At 51.4% G+C, this 21,095-nt stretch overlaps 1 protein-coding gene across 4 annotated transcripts in view; it reads right to left on the reverse strand.

The window, feature by feature from the left end:
* ADARB1 (adenosine deaminase RNA specific B1) overlaps positions 1–21,095 on the reverse strand; it is a 112,131-nt gene that overhangs the window by 50,710 nt on the left and 40,326 nt on the right. For all 4 annotated transcript variants that reach the window (XR_005725283.1, XR_005725284.1, XM_040264948.1 and 1 more), the window contains exon 2: positions 16,240–16,376. Coding sequence is in view for 1 of the 4 variants with exons in the window: in XM_040264939.1 (XP_040120873.1) it covers positions 16,240–16,376 (137 nt within the window). In the remaining 3 variants the exon portion in view is untranslated. The remainder of the gene's footprint in view (positions 1–16,239; positions 16,377–21,095) is intronic.

Raw genomic sequence — 21,095 nt, forward strand, 5'->3', positions numbered from 1 at the left:
TGTAGTCCATGGAGTCTCAAAGAGTTGGACACAACTGAGCAACTTTCACTCACTCACTCTGAATAGAAGTTAAATAATCAGGGTGACAATGTACAGCCTTAACATACATACTCTTTTCCCAATGTGGAACCAGTCTGTTCTTCCATGTCTGGTTCTAACTGCTGTTTTTTGACCTGCACACAAATTTCTCAGGAGACAAGTAAGGTGGTCTGGTATTATATTTCTTTAAGAATTTTCCACAGTTTGTTGTGATCCACACAGTCAAAGGCTTTAACATAGTCAATGAAACAGAAGTAGATGTTTTTTGGAATTCTCTTGCTTTTTCTATGATCCAACACATGTTGGCAATTAGATCTTGGTTCCTTTGCCTTTTCTAAATCCAGCTTGTACATGTAGAAGTTCTTGGTTCACATACTACTGAATTGTAACTTGAAGGATTTGAGCATTACCTTGCTAGCATGTGAAATGAGTGCAACTGTGCAGTAAGTTTGAACACTCTTTGGCGTTCCCTTTCTTCGAGATCAGAATGAAAACTGACCTTTCCAGTCCTGTGGCTCTATTGCTGAATCTTCCAAATCTGCTGGCAAATTGAGTGTAGCACCTTAACAGCATCACCTTTTAGGATTTGAAATAGCTCAGCTGGCATTCCATCACCTCCACTAGCTTTGTTTGTAGTGATGCCTCCTAAGACCCACTTGACTTAGCACTCCAGGATGTCTGGCTCGAAGTCCATGATCACACCATTATGGTTATCTGGGTCATTAAGATCTTTTTCGTATAGTTCTTCTGTGTATTCTGGTCACTTCCTCTTAATATCTTCTGCTTCTGTTAGCTGTCCCCATGCAAACTCCCCAAAAGGCCTTCTCACTGCTTTATCCCTCCAGACCCCAGTGGGTGCTACCATGTTCTGCAGGGCACGTATGCAGCCAGGCCTCTCCAGGGCACCCACTGCTCACGATGATCCCATGGGTGCAAGAGGACACAGTTTGGTTCTCAAGACACTTGGTGTGATGACATTGAGTCCACTTAGGTTCCTTTCAACTAAAGGGCACGTAACAGTCTATGAGACACAAGGGCAAGCTAGCTTCCTACAAGCATGTGCACAAGCCCACTTCACACCCGCTCTACATTCATATCAAGAGGCAGACAAAGTGGCAGTTACATGCATACAGTCTTCACTTCATAAACTGATAGCTTGCTTTTTCTCATCAAACAACATGACCCAATGCACAATGAATCTTCATCAAGTAATGAATGCCATATTCTCAAGAGTAAGTGTGAGGCAGAATCCACCAGAATGACAAGGCGAGTGGGGCTCTGACCATGCTGAGCCTGTGGCGGTTGTCAGGTGGGGCCCTCAAGGAGCACCATGCTTCTCTCTGTGTCTTAATTTATCTCAGAGCCACTCCACACAGAGTCCCCAGAGGTGAAGTAATGACCTCTCTCTGCACCTATTATAGTCTTCTTTCTTCCCACTTCCTTCTTCCACCTTTAGGATTACTTAAGAGAAGCGTAAAAATAGAATTCCCATGTTCATGAGAATCAAGAGATTCACAGCAGAATGGCAATGATTTGCTGTTTCAGATAGGGATTCCAGAACCATTAAATTGACAGTTTATAATCTAAAAAAAAACTTCAAAGCTCTTTTTCTAATTTAAAAATACATCAATTTCGGACTTCAGCTGTCCCATCTTTGCAAGTTAATAACTACTGAATTCCAAGAGAAAGTCATAAATAGTCAGACACCATTTAGCATCTGACATTCTTGGTACCTAATTAAGTTTATTTTTATCCAAGTCCTAGAGTAAAGACACCAAAATTTAACGTTCCTAGACTATTAATCTAGAATAAGACTCTTGAAAACTATTTTTCTACTCTTACAAGGAAAAAAAAAAGTTTACTCTATTAGAATTCTAAACTCTCTAAATGAGTCAGTTATTCATTCGTTATTCATATATAATCAACACATGGGAAACTGTAACAGTACTTGATTTAATATTAATATTATGGCACCTGAGAAAATCTCTTAATAAGAAAAGCAGCACTCACTCACTCCCTTGTCCAGCTGTCCTCTGGGGAGGAGTGGGCGTGGGGCAGGGCTGAGGAGGTAGACAAGGCAGGAGGCCAGTGCCAACAGCCCCAACGGCTCCGAGCCCGCCAGTGGCTGAGATGAGAAACAGCCAGACTCCACAGTGGAGTGGAGCAGCACAGCAGGCAGGCCGGCCTGATGGCTCGGGTCTGGGGCAAAAAAGAAAGGATGCCTGGCTTTCAGCCTGAGAGCCCAGAAGGACGGAGCTGCTGAGCTCAGAGGCCTGTGGGGGTGGGGGTGGGTCACTGGGGGTTCACTCTGATGTGCCAAGCTGGAGATGAGGTAGTCCCCCAAAAGATGCAGGAGGACCCAGGGTCTGAGTACAGAGAGCAAGAGAAAGGTCTGGGCTGGAGACTCAGGTGTGGGACTTACCTACACTGAGAGGAGGTGAGAGTCTTGAGTGTGGATGGGATACATGCTGCTGCTGGGCGGTTGGGAGAGGGAGCAGCCACGAGGTTGTATGCATAGGACAGGTTTATCCACTGACTACTGCCTGTCGGTCACTGCCCGTGCTTTAGCTCACTTCAGTTCAGTTCAGTCGCTCAGTCGTGTCCGACTCTTTGCGACCCCATGAATCGCAGCACGCCAGGCCTCCCTGTCCATCACCAACTCCCGGAGTTCACTCAGACTCGCGTCCATCGAGTCAGTGATGCCATCCAGCCATCTCATCCTCTGTCGTCCCCTTCTTCTCCTGCCCCCAATCCCTCCCAGCATCACAGTCTTTTCCAATGAGTCAACTCTTTGCATGAGGTGGCCAAAGTACTGGAGCTTCAGCTTTAGCATCATTCCTTCCAAAGAAATCCCAGGGTTAATCTCCTTCAGAATGGACTGGTTGGATCTCCTTGCAGTCCAAGGGACTCTCAAGAGTCTTCTCCAACACCACAGTTCAAAAGCATCAATTCTTCGGCACTCAGCCTTCTTCACAGTCCAACTCTCACATCCATACATGACCACAGGAAAAACCATAGCCTTGACTAGACGGACCTTAGTCGGCAAAGTAATGTCTCTGCTTTTGAGTATACTATCTAGGTTGATCATAACTTTTCTTCCAAGGAGTAAGCGTCTTTTAATTTCATGGCTGCAGTCACCATCTGCAGTGATTTTGGAGCCCAAAAAAATAAAGTCTGACACTGTTTCCCCTGTTTCCCCATCTATTTCCCATGAAGTGATGGGACCAGATGCCATGATCTTCGTTTTCTGAATGTTGAGCTTTAAGCCAACTTTTTCACTCTCCTCTTTCACTTTCATCAAGAGACTTTTTAGTTCCTCTTCACTTTCTGCCATAAGGGTGGTGTCATCTGCATATCTGAGGTTATTGATATTTCTCCCAGCAATCTTGATTCCAGCTTGTGTTTCTTCCAGTCCAGCGTTTCTCACGATGTACTCTGCATAGAAGTTAAATAAGCAGGGTGACAATATACAGCCCTGACATACTCCTTTTCCTATTTGGAACCAGTCTGTTGTTCCATGTCCAGCTCTAACTGTTGCTTCCTGGCCTGCATACAGATTTCTCAAGAGGCAAGTCAGGTGGTCTGGTATTCCCATCTCTTTCAGAATTTTCCACAGTTTATTGTGATCCACACAGTCAAAGGCTTTGGCATAGTCAATAAAGCACAAATAGATGTTTCTCTTGCTTTTTCCATAATCCAGTGGATGTTGGCAATTTGATCTCTGGTTCCTCTGCCTTTTCTAAAACCAGCTTGAACATCAGGAAGTTCACGGTTCACGTATTGCTGAAGCCTGGCTTGGAGAATTTTGAGCATTACTTTACTAGCATGTGAGATGAGTGCAATTGTGCGGTAGTTTGAGCATTCTTTGGCATTGCCTTAGCTCACGTAAACATCACCAAATCTCAGTAAAGAAGACTCTGCAATGACCGCATGAGGGGCAGCCTGGACACAACCACCATCTGTTTCACAACCAGAAGGGATGCCAGTCAAACCTCTGTGAGGGGAGTCGGGCAATGCAGCCTGATTACAGCACAGGGACCTCCCTGCTGAAGCCCTGCTCCACCTCCTACTAGCCTGGGGCCACAGGAATTTCTCACCCTCCTGGCTTCCTGGTGACGGTGAAGGTTCCCTCCAGGCTTGCTGGGGTGACCATGTGAGGATGGTGCACAGGGAGGGCAGCGGACCCTCAGCTTTTGCTGCTCCTGCATTAGCAGCACCGCTTTACAGAGGAGCCTGCCAGCTGGAGAAGCTAAGTGACCTGTCCACAGTCACAACTGGGCAGCCAGCAGGACCCTGTTCAGAACCCAGGACATGCCTAGCTCAGACGCAGCGCTTCAACCTCTGCAACACAGCCAACACAGCCAAAGCACAGCCACTCGTTTACTTTTTTAGTGCATTAAGATTCTACAGCACTGTCAAAACGACACGCCGGTATTTCTCTAACATTGCACGTTTCTACTTTCTCTGACAGAACAGTTTCAAGCAGACTAAGGTGAGCGTAGTTGTCAGTCTACTTCCAACGTTGCTCCACTCAGTTAAGATCACAGATTCAAGTGAGCTTTTCCCATTTTCTTTTAAAGTGACTTTACCAAGGAACTTTGGATTAAAATAAAAATCTACACAGCTCAAATAAGTAAAGCAGGTGTTGAATCTGAAAAAAAAAGCGGGGAGACACTTGAATTGAAATTAGGCCCTGAAATTAGTTCCAATAGCCAATCACGGTAGACAGTGACCGCAGCCATATTAAAAGATGCTTCTTCTTGGAAGAAAAGCTATGACAAATAGGCAGCGTATTTAAAAATGGAGACATCACTTGGCCAACAAAGGTCCTTATAGTCAAGGCTACGGTTTTTCCAGCAGTCATGTGTGAATGTGAGAGCTGGACCATAAAGAAGGCTGAGCACTGAAGAATTGATGCTTTTGAACTGTAGTGCTAGAGAAAATTCTTGAGAGTCCCTTGTACTGCAAGATCAAACCAGTCAATCCTAAAGGAAATCAACCCTGAATATTAATTGGAAGGCCTGATGCTGAAGCTGAAGCTCCAATACTTTGGCCACCTGATGGGAAGAGTCGACTCTTTGGAAAAGACCCTGATGCTGGCAAAGACTGAGGGCAGGAGAAGGGGGTGATAGATGAGATGGTTGAATGGCTTCACTGACTCAGTGGACATGAGTTTGAGCAAGACAGTGCTCAAGATCCGGGAGACAGTGGAGGACAGAGCCTGGCGTGCTGCCATTCATGGGGTTGCAAAGGGTTGGACACAACTGAGCAACTGAACAAAGTCACCTATAGCAAGGAAGTAGCCACGGATGGTGGTAGGCAGATGGCTCAAGTGTTCCACGGATGACGGAGGTGATCCATAAGCGGCCATGGTGGCCCGTGGGTGAGTGCCCGCAGCAGAGGCCATCTCAAACCCCAGAGGCCTGGGCTGTGCAGGGAGGGCTCGGACACCTAGCTAAAGATGAAAGCAAAGTCTGAAACAAACACTGCCATCAAGTTTGAACATAAATTTGAAGCTAAACTGAGTACACAATTGATAGTCATGATTGGATAGGTATTTCTTTCTCTATTGTATATATATTTTTAATTTATTTATTTTTAATTGAAGGATAATTGCTTTACAGAATTTTGTTGTTTTCTCTCAAACATCAAAATAAATCAGTCATAGGTATACATATATGTATGTTTTTCTTTAAACATTACTTTTTGAAGCATCCTTTAAAATGTTTCAGCTATTACTGATTATTAATAACAAACTAGAACATAAACTTTTTGAAATACAAAGTAAATCTGGCTGGTTCTTCAAAGAAGAGAGTGACTTTGCTCAATCTAGAGCAGAAAACCCCTGGCCTAGTTGATCTATTTACAAATGATTCCAAGGTTGTCGTTTTTTAACTGGGTATGTGTAGATGAAAGAGCTGATGTGAACGTATATATGTACAAGGAAGGTTCAGTTCAGTTCAGTTGCTCAGCCGTGTCTGACTCTTTGTGACCCATGGACTGCAGCATGCCAGGCTTCCCTGTCCATCACCAACTCCCAGAGCTTGTTCAAACTCATGTCCATTGAGTTGGTGATGCCATCCAAACACCTCATCCTCTGTTGTCCCCTTCTCCTGCCTTCAATCTTGCCCAGCATCAGGATCTTTTCCAATGAGTCAGTTCTTCACATCAAGTGGCCAAAGTATTAGAGCTTCAGCTTCACCATCAGTCCTTCCAAAGAATATTCAGGATTGATTTCCTTTAGGATAGATTGGTTTGATCTCCACGCAGTCCAAGGAACTCTCAACAGTCTTCAACACCACAGGACAAAAGCATCAATTCTTTGGCACTCAGCTTTCCTTATGGACCAACTCTTACATCCATGCATAACTACTGGAAAAACCAGAGCTTTGACTAGATGGACCTTTGCTGGCAAAATCTCTGCTTTTTAATATGCTGCCTAGGTTAGTCACAGCTTTTCTTCCAAGGAGCAAGTATCCTTTAATTTCATGGCTGCAGTCACCATCTGCAGTGATTCTGGAGCCCAAGAAAAGAAAGTCTGTCACAATGAAGGTACCAGAGGACAAAAGTGACCAGATTTGACTAAAAACTTCAGCAAGACTGAAGGGGAAGAAACCACTTGAAAAGAGATCAGAGGCGTAAAAGCCGGACCGCAGGTGGCGCCTGAGGCATGCAATTCATGAGCCTGAGGAACAGACACACGGGGCACCCTCAGAGCTGCAAGAGGGGAAACATCTCAGGGTGTGAAGAGCCGAATCTGCCCCCAAATGGATGCCATGCGCAAGGAGACGGCAATAAAAGGCAACAACGGAAACCCACATCTTTGTCACTGAAATCCATGACTAGAGAGCGCCAATGGAGTCGAGACCGAAGCAGTCTGGTTACTGAGGCAATGCAGCTGGGCTGGAGGGCAGCGGCAGGGTGTCAGCCAGTCTGAGAGGGGGTGACCCATCTCAGGTCCCTCAAGCTGATCACCTACGAAGGTGGGAGCCTAGGAGACCCTGAATTCCAGGGTGGGGCAGCCCGCAGGCCTCACCCCATCTGCAGATCTGTATCCCCAAATTGCCAGGAGGCCCTCAGGAGACGTGAGTGTCATCTTGGACGGACGTTCACAGCGAGGTGTGGGAACAGGTCTCTTACTCACTCTGGCCCACAGGGATCTCTTCTGGCTGGAGTGTGCCTTCATCCCCAAAGTCTAGCACCCTGGGATCTCATAGGCAGAATCTAAGCCACGACTTGGAAGCCCTGGATTACACCATGGACCCTGGCTACCGCCTGGCCAGCCCCGACCCCCCTCCCCCTCCCCCTGGTGCACACTGCTGCAAGGTCAGCCTCAGCAGAGCAAGTGAGGGTGGGAAGAGGACAACAGAGTGGGCGTGGCTTCAACACAGCTGTAGGGCTGCAAGACGCGGGTTTATGGAAGAGAAATTTTAAATCTTAAGCAGTCACATTATTTCTTCACTTTAGGAAGTGAAGAGTTGGCAACTCTTCACTAAAGATCAAACACACACACAGACAAATTTTGGTTAGTCTTATTAAAATCAGCAATCTGTTACCACACATTTAGAACTTGAGAGTACAGACTGGGATTTTTTTTTTTTTCTTTTGCATTTTTTCTTAATTATTGCCTTCGTGAAATATTAAGCTAAAATAGTAGAGCTAAAGAATTATGTTACACATAAATAAGCAAAGCAATACTTTTTTTAAAGATGAGAACAAATTATGCAACTGTGCTTTCCAAGTCTGTAACACAGACTCAATTCATTACTATGCTGCTGCTAAGTTGTGTCCGACTCTGTGCAACCCCATAGATGGCAGCTCACCAGGCTCCCCCGTCCCTGGGATTCTCCAAGCAAGAACACTGGAGTGGGTTGCCATCTCCTTCTCCAATGCGTGAAAGTGAAAAGTGAAAGTGAAGTCGCTCAGTCATGTCCGACTCCTAGCGACCCCATGGACTGCAGCCTTCCAGGCCCCTCGGTCCATGGGATTTTCCAGGCAAGAGTACTGGAGTGGGTTGTCATTGCCTTCTCCAATTTATTAGTATACTTAAACATAAATTATTTGATAAAATTTATACATCAGGTCATTCAGTAAACTAAACTAGCCATAAGTATTCCATGTCATTGTCTCCTGGCTCCTTTAAAACGGTTAAAACAGAGCCAGTGAACAGAAACTTTCCTGCACTTTTCCACAGGAACTTGGTATCTGGGTTCAGGATGGGAAACAGGCTTTTCTCGTTATCGCAGCATGACCCCACAGCGCCACCTACTGTCCGAAGGCGTCCACCTGGGGCTCTGGGCATGCTGGACAGTGCGGTCGGCCCTCTCCACTGCTACGCCCTGGCTCTCTGTCCGTGGCAGGCGATGACACAGAACACCACCAACAGACAAGGCCACTCTGCGATGAGGGTGGATGGGGACATCTGAGCGGGCCAGAGGGCGCCTCTGGGAGGAAGGAGACGCGGCGGTGCTGTGCTACGTGCACACACTGTCGGCACACAATTAACTGCTCACAGAAAAGTGATTTTTATTGCATGTCAACTATATCTCAATAAAGTCAGCTTTTTAAAAAATCCCAGAAAAAGAAAAACACAAATTATATGAGAAAATCATCGTTCAATTTGAAACAAAATAAAAGGTATGTAGATTTCAAGAAGAAGGAATGAATGGATTCCAAACAGAGAATGAATCAGTTGGAAAAGACTGGAAAGCCCGGTCTCTCTCATCAGGACAGCAGAGGACGATGCCACCAGCTCTCACTGCTACAGCTGACATATCTCGCGAGGAGGCCAGGCTGGGAAGCCGGCAAACAGCCGCAAGCACAGAGCTGTGTCAGGGAGGCCAAGGTCCAAACTCGGGCTGTAGCCACTTCTCACAGCCCGCTCCACCACCCCAGACAATGCAAGAATGCAGGAAGAAGAGGCTAACACTGAACAAAAAAGGCATGACCCAATGATAAGGCTAGTTAAAGTGCCCTCCATGCCCCCACCCCGACAGCTGCAGCCCACTTGGGCCCACCAGGCTGCTGGGATCCTCTCCTGTCCCCAATCCCCTGCTCCATGCCCACCTCCCTGTACCATGTGCTTAGAAAATATACAATGTTCAGGACTCCCTACCTCCATGAGGCCTGCAGCCCCTGCCTGGAGAGGTCGCCTGCCTCTGCCCCCACTCTTGTCACAGCAGCAGCAGACAGCCCTGTCATCACTTGCTTCCTACCCACCCCCAGCCAAGTCCATCCTCCAGGGCCTGCCTATGCAGCACTGCAGAGGCCTGAGTGCCACCAGAAACCAAGAGACCCACCCTGTCCACTAAGCAGCTCTGGGCTTTGTTCTTCCAGAATGGGGCCCATGGAGCTCTCATCACTGCTGCCAGTTGCCACCTGACAAACTCCAGGGAGTGATGAGAGACCACATGGAATGTCCCAGTTCATGTTCAAAAGGTGGACCACAAACCCAGCAGCGGTCCACAGCGTCCTGGGCACAGCCAAGGGTGCATTAATAAGATGATCAGGAAACATCAATCTTCTAGAATTCTCCATGTGCACAGGAGGGGCAGGGGGTCTCGTAGATTCAGCCTTTCAAATTTTAGAGTGGTGACTACGTAACAAACCTGTCCACAGGAGGGCGATGATAGTATTTCTAAAAATCCCTCCATGAGGACACAGGGAAGAACACCAGATTTTCCTGTATCTACAATGATCAAGCCACAGAGGCTGGGATGGTTGGCTGGCATCACTGACTCAATGGACATGAATCTGATTAAACTCCAGGAGATACTGGAGGACAGAGGAAACTGGTGAGCTGTAGTCCATGAGGTCACAAAGACTTGGACACAACTTAGCGACTAAACAATATAAATGAACCTCTTCATTTTTCTTTTACACGTCAGTCTTAAGTGTCTGATTCTATTGTCTAGTATTGAGTCTAGTATTGACTAGAGCTCAAAACAGCTAGAAGAAAATCACCAATGAATCTCCAAGAACAACAGATGCGACGGCACACGACACTGCAAAGGCAACTGAATTTTTACTTCGCCAAGTTGTACTTTTGAGGTTGCGCTGGGCTTGGGTGCTCAGTTGTGTCTGACTCTTGGCAACCCCATCGACTGTAGCCCGCCAGACTCCTCTGTCCACGGGATTCTCCAGGCAAGAAAACTGGACTGGGTTGCCATGCCATCCTCCAGGGGAATCTTCCCAATCCAGGGATCAAACCCAGGTCTCCCGCGTTGCAGGCAGATTCTTTACTGTCTGAGCCCCCAGGGAGGCCCACTCATGAGGTTAACTGTGCACTATTTTGCCTGCAACCACCCTCAGCCAGGGATATGCAGAGAAGGCACATGGGGGCCCCTCCTGGCTCCTCGCTCAGACGCTGCCCCCTGGGAGAGGTCCCACCCCTGGCCTGCAGGTCCCCCTCACAGCCAGCGCTGCCTGGTGGCAACTATGACTGGCCTCTGCTTCCAGCAGCATCAGTGGGTGCTGTCTGTCCCACCCACCCTGGTCCCACGGGCCTCAGTTAGTACCTGCCCACAGGTGTAAGGCACATATCTGCTAGATAAATGACAGACTGGGTCCACAGTGCAACAGAGATCTTCCTTGAACACTGCTGCAGGTGCTAAGAAGCTTCACTCGGACATTCCCTGCCATCTGAGCCCCTACCTGAGGCCCTGGAGCTGAGAAAGAAGGAGCGTTAGGGGTCCGGGACATTGAAGGGGGCACCCACGATTATGCAAGATCAGCTAGGAGATCATGAACCCAGTGCCTGGTCCGCACCATCACCCACCATGTGGGGTGGGGAGGAGGCTGGAGCTGGACGGCAGGTGGGGGCAACAGCCTGGGCAGAGTCCTCCCAGCAGGTGAGCTCCAGGTGTGGGGAGAAGATGGAGTTCTTCCCTCCCCCCAGCTCCAGGCCCTGGCCCACTCGCTCCAGCCTCGCCTCACCCCCAGGCCCCCCAGAAGTCCACCTGTAGGTCCCTCCCCGCACCTGACCACCTAGCAGGACCCCATCCTTCCCAGCCTGTCTGATGGGCAGTGAGGTGCAGAAGCAGGCCAGCAGTTCCAGAATGGCCTCCTGGCTCTGCTGATGAGCCCGTAAGGTCTCCCCATGAGTATGCTCACAGCACCTCTAACTGTCTATCCTGCACCGAGTGCCGAGACAACAGCCGCGGTGACACCCTCAGGGCTTCCTTGGGCACCGGGAGTGCCAAGCAGCAGGAACGGGGAGAGGGTGAGCAAGAGAGGGTTCCCCAGGAACCAGCCTCTCCACTCTGGCTTCAAGACCACGTATGAAGACTCAGTCAAGGGCTGCTGCCAGGGTCTCAGTCTCTAGGCTGCACATATCTTGGGACAGGCCCCAGAAGTAGAACGCCAGGCCCACCTGGGGCCCAGGTGCGTACCTTGCGGATGGTTCTGGGAGGATCCCCAGGCAGCTTTCGGGCTGGTGCTGGCCCAACCTCCAGACATGCTGGGTTTCGCTGCCAGTGGGCACTGCTTCATATGTTCACTGGCCACCCCTGTTTCATTTCTGGCGCCAAACCTGTGCAAGCTTTCCCGCCCTTTTTGTGCCCACTGTCTTGTCCATATTGGCTTGTAGGGGGCCGTATGCATTATGTGCTCTAGAGACCACGCAGGCCTCTGCCTGTCTGGTACACACTGATCAGATACACATCCTGCGAGGCACACACTGATGGCAGGCACACACCGATGGCAGGTACACACCTCAACCAGGTGCAGGTGCAGTAAGTTCCCCAGTCAATGGGTGTTGGCAGCACACTTCATTCCACACCTTGCTTCTCCCTCCCCCTTGATGGTGGCAGAGCTGCAGACATGATGGGCCTACTGCCACAGGAGGCATGGGGAAGGGATGTGCAGATATGATGAAGGTCCCGAATCAGCCGGCTGAGTTAGTGTAAAGAGGACTTCTCTAGGTGGGCTCACCCAATTAGGGTGGAGGAAAGAAATCCGTATGGGAGGCAGCAGAAGAAGCTCCCTCCCCTTCCCATGTCCAGGGGTTGGGGCCAAAGGCCTGCATCCTGCAACCACAAGTAACTCGGTGGGCTGGGTAGGGTCCCTGGGCCTCTAAACTCTGGACCAGGTGAGAGCGGGAGCCAGGAATCTGGCCCTGACCCTGAGACGGCTGGAGGACATTTGCTGCGGTTTGTTCCACAGTGACAAGAAGTTAGTCCACGGGCATGCTGACCACCGATGCTTCCAAGGACAAAACTGGGTTCACACTCTGCACTGAGCTGGCGGGTGACCTGTGGCGGCCGGGGAAGTGAGGCTGGCCTGACGCTAGCCACGCCAACTGGCACCAACCACAACCACTGCGTCAACCATGCCCACGACGCCAGCCACGCCCACCACAGGCCACGCCCACAACCTGGGCTCGTTGGATCCTGAGCGCTCTCCTCCACATGGCCTAGGGAAGCAGGCCCTCACCGCCCCACGAGGCAGGACACAAGCTTCCCAATGAGTAATGACTGGACCACCAAGGTTCACATGCAGAAGAGCACGGTCCCCAGCAGGATCCATTTCCCGCTCGGCTTCCTTGTTCCCAAGCAGAAGAGCAAACACTGGCAGATCTGAGCTGGGCGGACCTCAGCTCCCTGGGCAGCACCGGGGTCCCAAAGGGCCAGTCTCTGCCCCTGGCTGCCCAAGACCTGTGACCTCACAAACAGGGACACTTCTGCCTGGATGCCCCTTGTTGAGCTGACGCTGATGAGTCAGGCAGGCCACACAAGGACACCTTCTCGGCAGCAGTGACTCATGCCAGAAGCACACTGAGACACTCTTCATTCTCAGCCAAACTTTTCTTTAGTTCACTGACCTTCAGAAGTGTTTGTAAACTGAAGTGTCATCTGTGTTAAACAGATTCTGTTAGCCAATAAATCACAGTAAGGGGGAAAAGTCAAGTTTCTACCCCAACATGTGAGGATTTAGCCGCCTGCCTAAGTACCAGGTGCCCTCGCAGCGCTGCCTCCCGCTTTCCCGACTGCTGATGTGTTAGGAGCACCTGGGCTCACCTGCACCTCAGGGCCTGCCTGATACCCCAGGGGACCCCTCCTGGGCCCACTGCTACCCCAGCTTTCAGAACACCCAGCAGGCCTGTGAGGATCTTGAGGCCACCCTGTCCCCGACAGACCCTCCTTGCCACTTTCTTCTCTCTGCTAAGGCTCCTATCAGCGGCAGCCACGTGTGGACGTGGTCTGGTCGTCACAGGGCTGGGGCGCTCAGACAGCATATAGGGAGAGGGAATGTATGAGACAAGCAGGGCCGCTCCAGAAACGACTGTCCTGCCCAAAGGACTGACATGCAGGTGACAGAGATTCATGAGAACACAAGACCAGGCCTGTTTCAATATGGTCGCAACTTCCCACACACCCAGCAGTCCAGAGTGGAACTGCTGTGTGGAGGCAGAGGGGGCCGCATCCTGCTGCTCTGAGAGCCAGTCCATGAGCTGAGGGCCATCCCACTCAAGTCAGCACCGCAGTCCCACGACACCATCGCAGCGCCTGCAGCTCTGCATCTGCAGGTGTACGCGCAGCACAGGACGTTCACAGGTCCCCGTGAGAGCTATGTCGCTGTGCATCCTTAATTTCTCTTTTACTACATTTGGATATGGTCATAATTATAATGATTTCATTTCAGAATTAGAAGGGGAGTCTATACATGTTTGTCATAAGCAGACTGCGGGGACTGGTGGCAATGAGACACTGAGGAAAGCCTCAGCGTCTGAGCAGAGCCAGGCCTCCCTGGGACCCCCTCAAATTAACCCCCTGAGGGAGCTTAAGGGCTTCCCAGGTGGCGCTAGTGGTAAAGAGCCCACCTGCCAGTGCAGGAGATGTAAGAGACTCGGCTCGACCCCTGGGTGGGGAAGATGCCCTGGGGGAGGGCATGGCAACCCACTCCAGTATTCTTGCCTGGAGAATCCCATGGACAGACGAGCCTGCCGGGCTACAGTCCATATAGGGCCACAAAGAATCAGACAGGACTGAAGCAACTTGGCCCGCACAGCACGCACGGGCCCTTAAACTCTGCAGGGGCTCCACAGCACAACCTCAAGAGGCCCCAGCCTCAGAAGGTATTCTCACCTATGAAACACAGGAAGCAACTTCAGCCTGTTTAAGGAGCAAGAGAGATGGAAGCAGGGACTGGCCTGGAGCTAAAAATACAGGCTGCCTGCAGAGCTCCCGCCAGACGGCAAATGAGGCTACTGACCAGGAGTGCGTCAGCCAAGAGATACTTTATCCAGCCAGAAACTTGCGTGCTTTTTTCTTTTTCAAATCACTGTGAAAAAAAGATTAATACATGGGATTACAGTTGCTAGAATCAGCTCTCATTTTATGAAACAAATGCGAAGTGTCTACTCTGCAGGTACCACCTATCAGCACAGATTCAGCAGATGACCTGACTCCTGACACTGGGTGTCTGGCCATTCCACCCTCCGTTCTGCTTCAGATGCCACCTTTTGTCCTTGCTTTTTTTCCTATGCCTTCAGGGACAACTGACTTGTGCACAGGATAGAAAACAATTCGCTTCTTCAGTGCATGCTTACGTCACATTAAAAAACACTTTCTAATTCACTTCAACAGCATAATTAAAATGATAGTTTACATCACATTATAATTGGCTCTGTGGCTTAGCTGTGAAAGCACCTGTCTAGTAAACAGGAGATCTTGGGTTTGAATTCCAGATGAGCCTAAGAGGGCAATGTTTTGGGGGCTTCCCTGATGGCGCAGTGGGAAAGAATCCACCTGCCAGTGCAGGAGATACAGGTTCAATCCCTGGGTCAGGAAGATCCCCTAGAGAAGGAAATAGCAGCCCACTCCAGTATTCCTGACTGGGAAGTCTCATGGACAGAGGACCCTGGTGACCCACAGTCCATGGGGTCATAAAGAGTCAGACACGACTGGGCGACTAAACAACAAGAACGTTACATCTACAGCACCCTGGATGTGAAAGTGGAAGTGAAGTCGCTCAGTCATGTCCGACTCTTTGAGACCCCATGGACTGTAGCCTATCAGGCTCCTCCATCCATGGGATTTTCCAGGCAAGAGTGCTGGAGTAGACTGCTATTTCCTTCTCCAAGGGATCTTCCCAACCCAGGAATCGAACCCAGGTCTCCTGCATTGCAGGGAGACGCTTTACCGTCTGAGCCACCAGGGAAGCCGATACGGCACCCTGGATGTAGGTGGTCACAAACACCAGCGCACTTGCAGCGCTACCGCATGGCCTCGCTCTGGGCTTTGTACCATCTCCCAGTCAACTCTGGCTATAGAGAAACTGATTTAAGATGACTAATTGAGCTAAAAGATGAGTGTGGTTAAAAACACAACTCCATCCTGCTGGCACAAGCAGTGGTAAAAGTAAGCATAGTTTTGCCCTCTCCATACACTTGCTGGCTAGGTACAAAAGAAAAAAAAAAAAAAAAACAGAAAGAAAACACCAGTTGAAGATTAGACAAAACCTCTTTTAAAGGTGTCCTTGGAAACCAGGGACCTGATGTTCCTGATGTCCACGGACACAGAAACGACAGGTGGGGCCCTCCAGGTACAATTCCAGGGCCCTGTGGTCAGGCATGGCACATCTCCCGCCCCTAACCAACCCCATGGATGGCTCCATGCCCACCACAGCCCAGAGGGGGCTGTGTCCTGGCTGACACGCCTCAGCCCCCAGCGAGGGAGTGGACAAACGCAGAACGCCCTCTTTCTGCACCCAGCAGCCTCTGGCAGCCAATTCCTATAATACTTCTTCCCCAAGAAAAAAACCTCCGTGAACGTTCAGTGCTTGACCTTCCTGACTCAGTCATTCTGCAGGCCACAAACTAGCCTTACGTCATACTAACTACCGGGATTTTGACAGTTGTCTCAGCTTCCCTCAGAAGCAGACGCTGAATCATGTAATAGTCACCAACAATAAGTACCGAAGAAATGTTCTTTCAATTACCTCAAAGAAAGTAATCTGCGGTGAAGGCTTTACAGCGAGTTCCCGGTAGTGCCCAGCCCTTGGCCACCCGCGGCGGCCACTGGGGGGCAGCAGAGCACCAGCTGAGAGGCTGTGGGGACAGGAACAGACCGTGGGTAGGAAGCTCCTAACAAAATGCATTTTAAACAGCCAGCCAAAAGGCTTAACTAATGAGTTTACGTGGGGCCAGAGGCATTTTTTATGAGTCAAAAGTTAGCAGAGGTTTATAGGTTCCACTCTTACTGTGAATTCCACGTGTTCCTGTGCCGCCTGGGCCCTGTGGAGCGGGTGGAGCTGAGATGATCCGAGCGTGGCGCCCACTCGGCAAGCTTCCTTCAGGCCCTTGTCCAGCTCTCCATGCCAACCAGAAAGCCTTCCCCCTGTAACAGACAGTTCCCGTGCTTCATGTTAACTTTAACCCAACAATAAAGCCTTTCCACCATTGCAGAAATCAAAATGAAAAAGTGAAGTCGCTCAGCTGTGTCCGACTCTTTGCGACCCTGTGGACTGTAGCCCATCAGGCTCCTCCGTCCATGGGATTTCCCAGGCAAGAATACTGGAGTGGGTTGCACATTTCCTTCTCTAGGGGATCTTCCCCACCCAAGGATTAAACCTGGGTCTCCTGCATTGCAGGCAGACGCTTTAACCTCTGAGCCACCAGGGACACATGCTGCTCATGAAAAGTCCTCTTCCAGGGAACTGATCCTGCAGGCTGCACAGCACAGCCCCCAAAATAACCAGTCCTCTCTTGAATATGGGGGCTTCCCTGGTGGCTCAGTGGTAAAGAATCTGCCCACCAATGCAGGAGACGCAGGTTCAATCCTTGGGTCGGGAAGAGCCCCTGGAGAAGAAAATGGCAACCCACTCCAGTATTCTTGCCTGGAGAATCCCACGAACAGGGGAGCCTGGCGGGCTACAGTCCATGGGGTCACAAAGAGTCAGACACGACTGAGCGACTGAACAACTCCTAGGTATGTTTCACTTACTTCTAATGTGTTCCTGGTTTTTAAAGCAGATACCCCATGATAACTCCCACCTTCACCCCCTGCCACAACAGGCAGGGGCACACAAGACACACACCATCAGCTCTCCACTCGCCAACAGGCCAGCGCAAACAAGCACCAACCCACACGCCAAGGAATGAGGCCTCGGGCAGAGTCCTGTCCGGACCCATCTTCCAAGAGAGCAGACGCCACCTGTGCAGACCTGTGTACACGCGTGTGAGTCCAGAAAGACCCAGAGTTGCAGGCTCGGCATCCCCCCGCCCCTTCCCGCCCGGGTCAGCGCCGACAGCCAGCCCTGTGTCTGGAGCGGAGCCCAGGAAACAACTCTCCAGATCACTTCCTCCCGACCAGTGGGATGATGGAACTTGCTGATATACCTATGAGACCTGACAATGGAGAGCCCATATTTTCTTTCTGAAAAACAAACTGACATCCAAAGGACACCTGCTTCTCCAGTGCAGACCTACCGGCCCACGTCTGCGGGGAGAGCGGCGGGTCTCAGAGGGGCAGTGGCAAGACCGAGGTGGACATGCATCTGACCACGGTGCGGCCAAGCTGTGCCGACCCCCATCCCCAGCCACCAGGACCCTCCCTGTGCCTAGCCACAGCTGCAGGTCCTCAGGCTCTGCCACACCTCTCCGCTGTGACGGGCTCAGATGCCCCTAGAACGTGTGCCAGAGGGTGTCTGTGAGGACAGGGCACACGGCGTCCCCATCTCCTCTGGCAGCATCACCGGTGTGACGGGCACTCACTGCAGAGCCCCGCAGGCCCGGGGTTACAGTCACACAGCCGTCTTGTCCAGCACAGAGGTTCTGAGTCGAGTGCCCAGAGCCGTGCCCAGCGTTGCCCACCCATCATCACCCAGCTGCAGGAGGTGCCAGCCCATGTCACTCATAAAGCCTCCTTGGGCAGGACACTAAGAACCAATGAACCCAGGCATCAGCCTGAACGATGGCCCCAGACACATGGCCAACCTCCAGATATTTGGGCGAGCCCAGCGGAGGTCCCCATCACTGCGGAGCACAGACAGGCCATCCACACACGCCCCGCAAATCCCTGACCCATGAAGACACAAGCAGAACAACATCATGGCTGTTCTCTGAAACTGACCCTCAGGTGTGTAAGTTAAGTAGCAAGAGACCCCCTGGAATGGAGCTACTCCAAAAATCTTATAAACTTAGGTAAAATGAGCAAATTCCAAGAAAAATGCAACTCATCAAAGCTGACTCAGGAAGAAATGGAAAATCCGACTAGACTACCAACATTAAAGAAATAGAATCAAGAGAGAAAAAAAATCAGTGTACGAACAACAGTCCATGCCCGGATGGCTCCCCCAGGAAGTTCGCCCAACACTCAGCAGGAACACATCTGCCAAGTGCGAGGAGGAAGGAAGAAGTGTCAGCCAAACTGCTCCCAGGGACAGACGTAAACACCCTCGACAAAACGTCAGCGAATGTAGTCCTGACTAATCCTGCATGATCTAGCTGGATTTGTGCTGGAACACGAGAATGACTGCATGCATGTAAACCTATTGATGTAATCCTCTGTGCTAATAAACCTAGAGGGCCACAGGATGACATCCCATGACCCCACTACTGGCAGCTCAGTACAGGCACAGTTGAGATGGGTTCCAAGGGACACAGGCTTCCGTGCCGATGTAGAGAGAACGGCAAGCACAGTGCTGTTCTGAAACCCAGGACAGTGGCCTTGTCTGCATGGGGAGAGGCTGTGGTCAAGGAGGAGCTTGAGGGAGACTGAGACATGTCTGCTTTTACCCTGGGGAGGGCAGAGGACAGACGTGTCGTCAGAACCGCTCTCCTGACCCTCACGCCTCTGTAGGAGTCACATAGCTCACCACACAGATGTAGGAGGGAATCACAAGGCCCAGCAGACAAGCCCGCCCCGGTGCCCACGGTGTTAGGGGGCGCTGTCAGTAACGATGGAGCCCAGCACAGCTGACCCAGGTCCCCGTGGCCTCGGGCCGCGCAGTGCTGTAGAACTACTGCTGACGGGAAGGAGACCCATTCACACCCTAGCTGGGCCAGCGCCAGCTGCACCTGCCACACTGTGAACCAGACGAGGCCAGTGACAGCGGCACTGCCTGCAGCAGCAAAGAGGCCGAGGCGCCTGGGCGTAAAGGGCACCAAGACCTCAGGCAAGGCCGGGAGAGGCAGCTGGAACGCTCCTGCCAGTCACAGTGCAAGTGTTAGTCGCTCAGTTGTGGCTGACTCTTTGTGGCCCCATGGACTGCAGCCTGCCAGGCTCCTCTGTCCACGGGATTCTCCAGGCAGGAATACTGGAGTGGGCTGCCATTCCCTTCTCCAGGGGTTCTTCCTGGGATCCAAACCTGGGTTCAAACCTGGGTTTCCTACATTGTAGGCAGATTGTTTACTATCGGAACCATCAGGGAGGTTTCCTATTTCTTGCAAAAGAGAAGAAAAGAGACCCTGTGGGAGAAGGGAGAGGCGCGCAGGGAGCCAGGCTGCAGGGAGAGGAGGCCAGCTGATGGAGCAGGGTCAGGAGCCAGGACCCTGGCCGGCTCGATACACCCAGCACGCCACAGGAGAAGGGCAGGGCCTGGGCACCCTAAAACTCCGGAAGGGGTGGAGGGGGTGGGACATGGAGGAGCCCTGTCAGCTGGTGGCTCCATGGTCTCCAGTCCCTGACACACCCAGGCACCACCGCCACCGCCTCCCGGAGCCCTCTCCTGGTGGCTGCGCCTGGCTCAGGACACCCCCCTCTGACAGTAGCTCGACCACTCATTAGTCAGGCGGCAAGGGTTTCTGCAGGGCTTCACCGTTCTGCTGACCAAAGGAGCTCAGATGCCACAGCAATGCTGGTGAAACAGGGTCAGGTGGGGCTGAGCTCGTGGGCACTAACTGCAAACACAGAACCAGTCCCGTTACACGAACACATCGCTCGGCACCCGACAGACTGCTGTGCCCTTGGAAACCTTGCTGACTGAATGAAGCTCTCTAATTTCCTTGAAAAGTGGTATTTATCATTACAATTGTACTAGACTGTGGAAATCAAGGCTTCACTCTGCCCCCAAATAAGTATCTCACATCCTACCCTGCAGATGTGTAGCATCATTCCTAAGTGTGCAGAGACACAAAGCAGATACCCACTCCAGTATTCCTGGGCTTCCCCTGTGGCTCAGCTGGTAAAGAATCTGCCTGCAATGCGGGGGACCTAGGTTCAATCCCTGGGTTGGGAAGACCCGGAGAAGGGAAAGGCTACCCACTCCAGTATTCTGGCCTGGAGAATTCCATGGACTGCATGGGGTCGCAAAGAGCTGGACACGACTGAGCGACTTTCACTCACTCCCTCTGCCCCTACATTCTACCTTGCAGGTGTGTAGCAGTGTTTGTGAGTGTGCAGTTACACAAACCAGATTCCCTAATGTTAGAGATGCCGACTAACCGAGGCACACGGCTTCACAGGCTCAAGGCAGGGGACAGAAAATGGTCAGCACAGGCATGCTGACACACAGGGGTACTTCCGCGTCACTGGTGCCACCACTGCTTCAAGTGCTTAACTAGTCCTTCGATCTTCCACCAAAGGAGGCACCAGGCGGAGGGGCCACAGGGGGTGGTACTGGAGGATGGGTCGCAGGGGGGCCCCCCAAGTCACTGAGCGGGAAGGGAGGGCACCGCAAAGGACCCTGGGGGAGGCACCAGGAGGAGGGGCCATGGGGGGCCACCAGGAGGAGAGGCTGGGAGGGGGGCACCAGGAGGTGGGATCACGGCGGTGGGGGGGCACCAGAGGAGGGGCCGCAGGGAGGACCCCAAGTCACTGAGCCAGGCAGAGGGTGCAAACGCCCCTCACCTGAGGCTGAGACTGAAAGCAGGAGGAGTCCCTCTGGATGCCTTTGGTAGGGGAGGGGCTCTCGGCAGAAGCCTGTGTGAGAAGCAGGAATCTGGGCTGTGTTTTCTGAAAGATCAGGCTGATGGCTCTATGGGCAATGCCAGGGGGTGAGGCCAGGACAGCTGGGGGCAGAGGGATGACAGAGATGGAAACGTCAGGCTTCTCATTGGGAGGCTCAGTGGACAGAGGCCTGTCGGTGGAGGAGCACATCGAAGCCAAGTGACTCTG

The sequence above is a fragment of the Oryx dammah genome, unplaced genomic scaffold (assembly GCF_014754425.2).
Source record: "Oryx dammah isolate SB20612 unplaced genomic scaffold, SCBI_Odam_1.1 HiC_scaffold_2, whole genome shotgun sequence".
NCBI classification, from domain to species: domain Eukaryota; kingdom Metazoa; phylum Chordata; class Mammalia; order Artiodactyla; family Bovidae; genus Oryx; species Oryx dammah.